The sequence below is a fragment of the Triticum aestivum genome, chromosome 1D, assembly GCF_018294505.1.
Source record: "Triticum aestivum cultivar Chinese Spring chromosome 1D, IWGSC CS RefSeq v2.1, whole genome shotgun sequence".
NCBI lineage: Eukaryota > Viridiplantae > Streptophyta > Magnoliopsida > Poales > Poaceae > Triticum > Triticum aestivum.
The window spans coordinates 378922414-378932636 of record NC_057796.1 but is presented as its reverse complement, the minus strand read 5'-3'; the positions used below and the strand labels follow the sequence as shown (position 1 = coordinate 378932636).

The 10223-nt window shown below is 45.7% G+C and overlaps 1 protein-coding gene across 1 annotated transcript; it reads right to left on the bottom strand.

The window, feature by feature from the left end:
- Window positions 1-839: 839 nt before the first annotated feature.
- Window positions 840-8965, bottom strand: LOC123182207 (ataxin-3 homolog). The gene is made up of 3 exons (XM_044594706.1): window positions 8745-8965; window positions 8293-8661; window positions 840-1678 (listed from the first exon to the last, which is right to left on the bottom strand). The coding sequence occupies exons 2-3, from the start codon at window positions 8545-8547 to the stop codon at window positions 986-988; spliced, it is 948 nt and encodes a 315-aa protein (XP_044450641.1). The 5' UTR covers window positions 8548-8661; window positions 8745-8965; the 3' UTR covers window positions 840-985.
- Window positions 8966-10223: the final 1258 nt, after the last annotated feature.

Sequence of the window (10223 nt, the reverse complement as noted above, 5' to 3'; positions counted from 1 at the left end):
ACCCTAGCCCGACAATTTCTGGCTCTGTTTTCACACTCCAATCGAGTCCACATGTCAGTGGCACGCGCTATGACATCGAACAACCTCACCTTGGATCTAACACCTAGGCTGTCTCACGCAGCCGAATGCGAACTGCTTGAATTGCGCACTATATTGGCCACGGTGAACTTAAATATGCAGGTTGCTGACACGAGAACTACAAGGGACGCTGACAAACCTTTCGCCACTAAGCTCGCCTACCAAGCGGTCTGGAGGTCAAAGCCCATGGACACGCTCGCCCCGGCCATCTGGCGGAACTACGCCCCAAATAAGTGTCGACTCTACCTCTGGCTTGCCCGCAAGGACCGCCTCTTCACGAATGAACGACGGTTCAGACAGGGCATTGCTACTTCAGCCGCATGCCCCTTCTGCGACCACTGTGAATCCATCAACCACCTCCTTTTCGAATGTCAGCACATAGCTCCACTTTGGGGGGAGCTAGACAGCCTATGTCCGGATGCGCCACAGGGGCTGCTCCAAGCTTGGGAGGGCGAATGGCACAACAAAACTAGATCAACAGTTCTGCTGGCAGTTCTTTGGAATATCTGGAAGCGACGGAACGCCAAGGTCTTTCGAGACATGCATCTTGGGCTTCATGACGTCGTAAGCTCCGCTGCGGAAGATCTTAAACTTTGGTCCCACCGTTGTAATAATATTCAAAAACAAATTCAACTCAGGGACTGGGGCTCCATGTTGTTCCACCTTGCCGGGAGAATTTAGCCACCCGCTACATGTAATTTTATTCCCTCCTTAACCCCCTGTACTCTCTGTTCTCCCTGAGATCTGTAACACCCCGACGGTTGGCAATAAAGGTTCAGGCAGGCGTAAGCCCGCCGTTGACGCGTCAAAAAAACAAGTTCACAATAACCGCTCCAGCCAATGGAAACTCTAAATTTTTTTCGCGTTTAAGAACGCTCCTATGTAGATTATGAAGAAAGATGGCATCCTAATCTTCTTTCATCAGCCCTTCAGAGTTGCTGGAGCCAGGTTCCTCCATGGCGGTGTCCTTGCTGATCAAATTTCTCTCTTCTTGGGCTGGTTGAGAACTCGTCGCCGGAGCTTCAAATGGCATCAAGCTAATAGCTATTGCCGCCTTCAGCTCGTCATCCCTCTCCTCTCGCATCATAGTCATGCCCTGTTGTTCATAAGGTTGCTGACGAGGTACTTCAGTCTTGGTGCCTGGAACTTCAAGGCCCCTCAAGCCAGCGGCTACCCCCACTGTGAGATACCTCCTCGAGGCCATCACTATAGCAGTGTTGCTCCCTTGTTTCTGCTGCACCTTGAAGCGTGAATGCGTAATGATCCTGGCTTCCTCAGGACGCAGCCACCGGCCAAAATCGTTGTTATCAGAAGGGCAGTCCCTGGGGAAAGTGCCCCTTACCACATAGATGTTTGAGCCAGGCCCCCTCATGTTGTCAAGGTAGTCTGAGAGGAGAAACTGAGAGAGGTACTCAGGGGCCGGATACAGACTATTGAAGTTGTACCACTCCCCATCCACGTTCCTAATGCAGAACCAGTGATTCTGGGAGTGGCAGATGAAGGCAGTTTCCAGTTCAGGCTTGGATTGGGATCCCGCTGCAGCTTGGGAATACATGGGGATAAATTGGAGGTCCCATACCTCTAGTGCCCTCTTCAAAACCTATCAATGAAAAGAAACATAGGTTAATGAATCATGAAATAATGTGTAGTTATTCCAGGAAATGAGCAGAGCTAGCAAACATGTGAACTTGCATAATTCTGCTAGTTTACATCCTACCACCAGAGTAAAGAATGGATGCAACATTGCAATTGATGGAAGACATCACAAGTAATAAAGCTTATGAAAATGGAACACACAAACCAAAAGGAAGATACGCAATAAACTTGGCAAATTTCTTTTGAAATAAAATAATAACAAGTGCCATCAGCTCTATATGGCCCCACAACCCATGAGTTCATTAGTGCATACATAAAAATTTGCTTACTGTTGAGTTATCTATACTTCAATAACTATGTACTTTCTAAACTAAAATAGTCTATTTATTCACAGATTTATATGTGACTCTTCTTCTTTATTGCAACACTTCAAATTCCAAAGTTTTATGGCCTGTATTGATGATGCAAATCTATCCAAAATTTCCAAAACGTCTCATAAAATCACAAAATTACTATGAAGTTCGATAATACCTATTGTTGTGAAGTTCCTATAGTAATAACTTCCACAATAGCACTAACAGGTTCTACAAAGTCCCAAAATTTAACCGTACCACCTTTTTTAACGAAACCCCCCATACCACCTTCAGCTTATAGTAATCGGTGAATTGACCAAATTTGTAGTGGAAGTCCTTCCTAAGGTCAAAAGCGAAAACTAAAGTATGAAATAAATTTCAAATAACCCAAAGCTGTTATAACATATATGATCCAAAGTAGTAACTTTTTTGTGAACTTCGCTTCTGTAAATAGAATATCACTTATCAATCATCATGTGTGTACCTGTGTGGTACGCGCATATTAGTAAACACCAATAATGAACCATTACGAATTTGCGCCCACTGCCCTCATAAATTGAGATGGGCGACAATACATAAAGAGAACTACTTCATGATGGTCCATCTTATTTTTTCTCACAAGCATTTATGCAGAACCCCATTAACAATTACTTCCTTTTTTTTGAATTGATTAACAATTACTTCTAGAAAAGAAAAGAAAATCTAATATCAAAATTTGGACAAAATTAACCAACACATGAGTGCATCAATCACATAACTAAAAAAAAGAACGCCGCCACCATTCGTAGTGTACCATTCGTTAAATACTAATAAGCTTAGAAAAGCCATCTTATAAGCTTCTGTTCAGAAAACAATAATAGTTTTCTGGCTAGATATAAGTGCATGCAAGCTTATTGTTTGAGCCCCAAAAGGGAAATATTGTTTTACAGTTTTTTCCTTTTCATACACAAGCTATACAATGTTATTTCACGGGAAAATTAGAAAAGCCATCTTACAAAATGTGCCTACACACTACAGACCTGATACAGTCCTACAAACCAGCGGTGGTATTCTTAAGTGAAACAAAAAAGAAAGTTCGAGAACTGGAAAAGTTGAAGTGGGGCTTGGGTTTCAGGCATGGTGTTGCGGTGAGTTGTGTTGGAAGGAGTGGGGGACTAGCTTTGTTGTGGAGAGACAGTGTGCAGGTGATAGGGCATGGGCCAGTACTACTTAGATGCGACTATTACTGTTGATGACAAAACCTATAGATTCACTGGAATCTATGGGGAACCATGTACTGAGCAGAGGATGAAAACTTGGGACGTGTTGTGATTTCTTAGAGCCCAAGATAATCTACCATGGCTGTGTGCGGGGGGCTTTAACGAGGTGTTATTCCAAGCAGAACAAAAAGGTGAGAATCCGAGAAGTTACACAGATGGAAGCTTTCAGGGAATGCTTGGCCGACTGTGGCCTCGCGGACCTCGGTTTCTCGGGATACCCATTCACTTGGGACAGTAAAAGAGATGCTGACGAGAACATACAAGTTAGGCTGGGCCCTGCAACATGCAATGATGATTTTATTCAGATATTCCCGGAGACTATTGTTGATCACATTCTTACAGAGGAATCTGACCATGTTGCCCTCGTTATCCGTGCCCTTGTGACACCGGTCACAGGTAGCAGTAGGATGCACATGGGATTTCGCTTTGAGGAAGCCTGGACTAGGCATGAATTGTATGACGGCATGGTCATGGATGCATGATATGCAGCCGACCATGGACAGAGTGGGCTACAAGCGGTGTGCACAAAGCTGGACGCAGTTACCAGGGACATGCAGAGATGGAGTAGGGACGTTTTTGGCTCAATAAAAAAGTAAATCGGGAAACTGAAAGGCCAGCTACGTGACGCCAAGGAACGAGCCCTTAACACAGGTTACATGCAGGAGATTAAGGACATCGAGGGGCAGCTCCATGATCTGTTTGAGCGCGAGGAGATATACTACAAGCAACGGTCCAGAATAGATTGGCTACAATGGGGTGATCAAAATACAAAATATTTTCAGAACAGAGCCTCGCACAGGAAAAGGAAGAACACAGTTAAAGCGCTAATAAAGGAGGATGGCTCTCGTTGCACTACTGATGATGAGATGCGAGTGCTGGCAGATTTTTATAAGAGTTTGTTCTCGCCAGAGGGGTCGGAGGAGACAGAGAAGTTGCTGCAGCATATTGACGGCGTGGTCACAGAAGAGATGAACTCATGGCTGACAGCAGTCGTGACAGACAAGGAAATCGAGGAGGCATTGTTTCAGATGGGGCCAACAAAAGCGCCGGGTCCGGATGGACTGCCAGCGATGTTTTACCAACGCCACTGGGTGTTGGTCAGGGATGATGTATGCAAAGCAATCCGGGAGTTTTTAGCAGGGGCGGCGGCACCAGATTCTTTTAATGATACTGTTATTGTCATGATCCCAAAAGTTAACTATCCGGAGCTACTATCTCAGTTTCGTCCTATCAGCCTGTGTAATGTACTATACAAAATAGCGGTGAAAGTTTTGGCGAACAGGCTGAAAGTGCTACTTCCGATTATGATATCTGAAGAGCAGAGTGCTTTTGTCCCTGGAAGGCTCATTACTGATAATGTCCTTGTAGCCTGTGAGTGCGTTCATGCAATCAGGACGCGGAAGAGGAAGAAGCCGCTTTGTGCAGTTAAGCTGGATATGATGAAAGCGTATGACTGAGTTGAATGGAATTTTCTTGAGCAAATGATGGCACGCTTTGGCTTCACAGAGGGCTGGATTCAGATGATTATGTGTTGCGTCACTTCAGACAGGTTTTCGGTAAATCTTAATGGGGGTCTTTCACACAGTTTCGTACCTTCTAGGGGGCTGACCATACCTTTTTTTGTTCTGTGTTGAAGGTTTTTCTGCGTTACTGAAGCATGCTCAGAGTAGAAATGACATTAAGGGGGTTTCCTTTGGGAGCACTGGCCCCACGGTAACCCACCTTTTATTTGCTGACGATAGTGTGGCTTTCCTTGAGGCATCCCAGGGTAACTTGCAGGCCTTGCGAACTATTCTACAGGACTACGAGGTGGCGTTGGGTCAGAAAGTTAATTTGCAAAAATCTATCTATTTTCTTCGGAAAAGGCTGCATGGAAGAGGACAAAGATGCTCTCAAAGGTGTTCTAGGTATCGAGTCAGAAGCACTCAGTGAGCGATATCTTGGCCTTCCCACAGTGGTGGGGAGATCAAAGGACGGAACCTTCAAACATGTTCGAGAGTGTTCCAGTGGGAAAGTTGTTGGATGGAAATGTCAGGGTTTCTCAAAGGCTGCGAAAGAGGTACTTGTTAAATCTGTCTCGCAATCAATACCGACGTATACCATGAGTTGCTTTCACCTCACAAAGAAAATGTGCCGGAACCTGTCTTCGATCTCTTCGAACTTCTGATGGGGTGAAGCCAATGATGAAAAGAGGGTGCACTGGATTGCATGGGACAAAATGTGTACTCGCAAGCAAGAGGGGGGCCTAGGTTTTCGGGACATGGAGGCTTTTAACCAAGTGTTGCTGGCTAAGCAAGCTTGGTGTATACTGCAGGTCCCCTCATGCTGTGTGCGAGAGTCGTCAAAGCGAGATACTTCCCGGAGAGCTCGATTATTAATGCAACGTGTCCTGCAGGGGGGGGTCTTTCACATTCCGAAGTATCCTGCATGGACGTGATCTACTCGTTGAAGGACTCATATGGCATACTATTGGAGATGGCTCCAAGGTGAAAATTCACCATGATAACTGGATTCCCAGGAAAGGAAGTTTACAGCCACTGGGCCAAAACTTTGTACATGGGATGACCCACGTTAGTGACCTTGTCTCTGTTCAGGGTAACTCTTGGGACCGGACTAAGCTAGAGGCTATGTTCAACACAGATGATATTGATGATATTCTGCAGATTAATATTGGGGGACAACCGGACAAGGTGTTGATGATCACTTGGTGTGGAACTATACAAAGAGTGGCGAGTTCACGGTTAGGTCAGCCTACCATTTGTGCATTCAACAGAAGAAGGCAAATATTGGGAGGCCGAAACCATCGTCCACAGTCTTTAGCAACAAAGGATGGCTGGGCCTTTGGGACTGCGTTACACCAAATAAAGCTAAAATCCATATGTGGAGACTACTGCGCAGCAGGCTAGCGGTTGGTGCTGAACTACATTGTCGTCGAACTAAGGCAGGAGCTTTTTGTGTAGCTTGTGGAAGGGAAGAAACACTCCATTATAGGTTTTGGTCTTGCCCTCACTCAGCTATGTTCTGGAGGTATATGTGCTCGGAGTTGGGAGCTACGGCGGCGACCCCGCCGGACTGTTTTGGTTCCCGGAGTGCTCTATCTACGTGGCTGCTGTCTTGGTTCGCAGAAGCTTCGGACAACGCTAGAGCAACGATGGTTCAAGGAGTCTATGTGCTGTGGCTTGCAAGGAATGAAACATAGAAGGGAAAGAGAATTGACGAAGCGCAGGTTATTGCTAAATCGGTGATCCACTACATGCAGGAATGGCAGTCGGTGAAGGGCAGTTCAACTCGAACACCAAAGCAGGTGGTCGTCGAGAAGTGGATGGTGCCGGAGCAGGGGTGGATGAAAGCCAATATCGATGGAGCTACATCCAAGGTTGGTGATAGTGCAGGTGGAGGAGTGGTGTTCAGAGACCACCATGGTGCATTCCATGGGGGTGCCTGCTACTTCTTTCCATCGATCAGCAATCCGGAGACTGCTGAGCTTCTTAGTTGCCAGCAAACTGCCCATCTTGCAGTCGAGCTGGGTGTCCAGAAGATTCATATGGAGCTAGACTGTAAGACTGTGGTGGCAATGTTAAACGAGCCGAGAAAAAATCTATCTGCAGCTGGCCCGGTTGTGGAGGAAATAAAAGGTTTGCTGCGTTCGTGCCAGGATTCTCGAGTAACCTGGGTTAGGCTGACAGCCAATGCTGCCACCCATTTGTTAGCTAGAGAGGGGGTGAGTAATAGTTTAGTTTATGTAATGTGTGGCCGAACACCCCACCAGACATGGCCGGAGCCAGGGGTATTCCTTGGTATTCCATGGAATACCAATGATTTAGGCAACAAAAAATTTAGATATACCTATAATCATATAGATTGCAGACTGAAATAGGCACAAACTGAAGCCTACAGGACACTGGTCCAGCCCACACAATAGCCAAAAACAACAAGTCCAGCCCACGCAAGTGACGTAACAGGGAGCGCTCAACTGGTCAGGGGAGGAGCAGGATCCAGACTCCAGTACACTCTCCCCTGCTCGGCTGCTCCCGACCTAGCTAGCTGCTGCCACTGATTACTTGATGAAATTTAGCTCTATATATTGCTTGATGAAAAGAAAACTATCCCAATCTTCTTTGTGGAATTAAGAACAAATCACTATATTGGTTGATGAAATTTAAATGTTTGTCAATGACATTACCACTGATTGCTACTACGTTTGATCAAATTTAGTCTACTTTTGGTGAAATTTAGAACAAATCACTGTATTATTAAATGAAGATAATTCTGGCATCATGTCGATGGTTCATGAATCCTTTTCATCTGCCAACTATTAAATGAAAACCATGATCAAGTAACCATTTTAAAAAATCAGACATATCAACTATGCAAACAACTTTAAGAGCAGGAGGTTTAATCGTTATAAGAATATATTTTCCAGCAATCATACTGCATGCAGCTGTGTATTGTTCAATCTCAAAATCAAACAAACCCAAGAATTTTTTTATTGGCAAGAAGAAAACTCCAAAAGTGCTATTGAATGCGACCACTTGGAGCTATGCTGGATAGTTCATTGCCAGGCTTTGTACATGTCTGCATTAGCAACTGATTACTGGAGTACTTTGTTTGATGAAATGCTCAAACAAATCTGATTTTTTTCTTGCGTTCTTGTAATATAAGAATCTGCATCATTTCAGACATTTGAGTTTGTTTTCTATTGCATTGGGGAAAAAATCTAGCTCCGCCACTTTATATTGCATTGAGAAAAAAGGCAACATTGGCAGTTTCTATTGCAATGCAAAAATAAATAAATTACAATTAATACCAAGGAGCGTGTTCCTAGCTCCGCCATTAATTTTGAGTGTGATCTTAGTGAGATCCCAGAACTCGTTGAATAAATAAAATGCTTGATGGCTTTAAAAAAATCTCTAATAATAATAGAACAAAAATAAACCACGGAGGATCAAGTCGAAAGCAGTAAGCGAGCCAGAGAGATAGAGAAGGAGGGGGGAGGGGAAATTCACCTCGACGCCGAAGTCCCCGTTGTCGGAGACGTTGTGGGATCCCTGGCCCTCGGCGAGGAAATCCCCCGCCCCCACGCCGCCGGCGCGGGACATCACCTTCCGCTCGCGGGCGTCGAGGTCCGCCGCGATCTCCATGAGGTCCCCCTCGCTGAAGAACGGCCCCTGCAGCGCCGTGTTGAGGGCATGGAGCCCGCAGAGCTGCCGCACCTGCAACTCGTGGTACAGCATGCCCGAATTCCCCGTCTTGGCCTCCATTGCCCCGGTCCTCCTTCAGAAGAACTCCGGCGGCCCCCTCCCCGATTTGACAGTGTGCGAAGAGCACCCCGGCCATCCGGCCGATTTATAGCCGGCAGCAAGGGAAGAGCGCCGCTACAAGACAATCTAGGATTAATCGCGGATTGCAAAAGTGAATGAGCACAATTTATTGACGGGAAGGAGGGAGCGACGGTTACCTGGGCGGCGCTGGGGTTGTGGTCCTGGCGGAGGCGCGCGGCCGTTAGGGGTGGAGGAGGTTGCGCGGCGAGCTTCCGCCACACCTTGTTCCGGCGCGAGCGCCCCTGCCCCCGTGTCGTCGGAGCCACGGAGGCGCCATTGGAGCCGCCGAAAGGCCTGAAACGCGATCTGCAGCTCGTCTCCGGGAAGAAGAAGACTGAACCGTTTTTTCTGGGCCTTCGTCGTTTTCTTCTGCTTTCTAGCCGGCGTTGCTACTGTCAGTGGCGACCCCATTTGTTTCTTTCTTCTTCACCTAAAAGAAATTTATGTTTCTTTCTTCTTCTTTTTTTGACAATTTTCTTTTCTTTTTTACATTAGTGACTACATTTCTTCCTTTTTAAGGTCGAATCGTGCAGTAAGGTGTCGGATGATTGGCGTAATGACTCGATGGTGTGCTGCATTGGGCGAGAAATATTCAAAGCATTTAATCTTAGAGATGTGGGGAAATATTTGCAAGCCAATAGAACACGTCGAATTTCGAATGCAACTTCTACACCATGTATTTCATTTTGGTTATGAATTCGTTGGCTTAATTTTTTTTAACATGTTAGAGAACACTATTATCTATGTCATGACATATATATGTTGAAGCCTAAGTCATGTTAGGATCCGAATTAGACAGGGCATTGAGTTCTAATGGGCATTCAACGTAGAAGCCCATAATGACCTTGTAAGGAGAAGAGCAGACATTTTAGGGTTAGTCAATACACCTTCCACGTCCAAAGTTGTCTGCTTAGATCCGACAGTCCATACGAGCAATGTTTTCTTCCTCGACGTGCGAACACGTTCACTATACACTTCACAAGTCATTGAACCATACAGAGAAGGTAGTATGTCTAAAGTTGCACCAACGTGCTACATCAACTCTACTTCTACTACGAGTTTGCACGTCTAGTGGTAATCTTGTAATCTAAGACTACATCACTTTCTGAGTTCGTTTACTTGCACTATTATAACCTACCTCATATCCCCATATAATTTCCCTAACCCTCATTGAATACACACCTCTGGGTGAGAGCCCACCACACATGCATCGCTGCAACATCGGAGTCATCATTATGCTCGAGGAACACCTAGCTCGTCCCTAGGGGCGAGGGGGGCTGCCTCAGGCCCATAAAACTGAAGGTTGCCCAACCAAGGTGAGTGCAAGCATGGAGCATCCCGCCCCCAACCATTAGATATGCGTGTTCACGAAGAAGGAAGTTGAAACGTTATTCTTCAGCTATGTGGGACATGGGTCTTCTTTTGTTTAGCATTGGATGGTCAAGTAGTGGTGGGCCACATCAAGCTAGGCAGGAAGTGCACTAATTCAACTATAATTATGGTTCTAGAAACGGGAATTAGCATGTTTTTTGAAAGATGGAATTAGCGATCAATATGGATTCTTGCGTGCTTGTCAACTGCAGCGGTGCTAAACCCTAGCAAATTAATACCTTAAA

Bases quoted from the DNA above. Each gene is read 5' to 3' on its own strand.
- LOC123182207 (XM_044594706.1), bottom strand. From the start codon at position 8,547: ATGGAGGCCAAGACGGGGAATTCGGGCATGCTGTACCACGAGTTGCAG. The intron at 1,679-8,292 runs GTGAATTTCCCC...TTTCATTGATAG, and splicing joins ACGGGGACTTCGGCGTCGAG to GTTTTGAAGAGGGCACTAGA.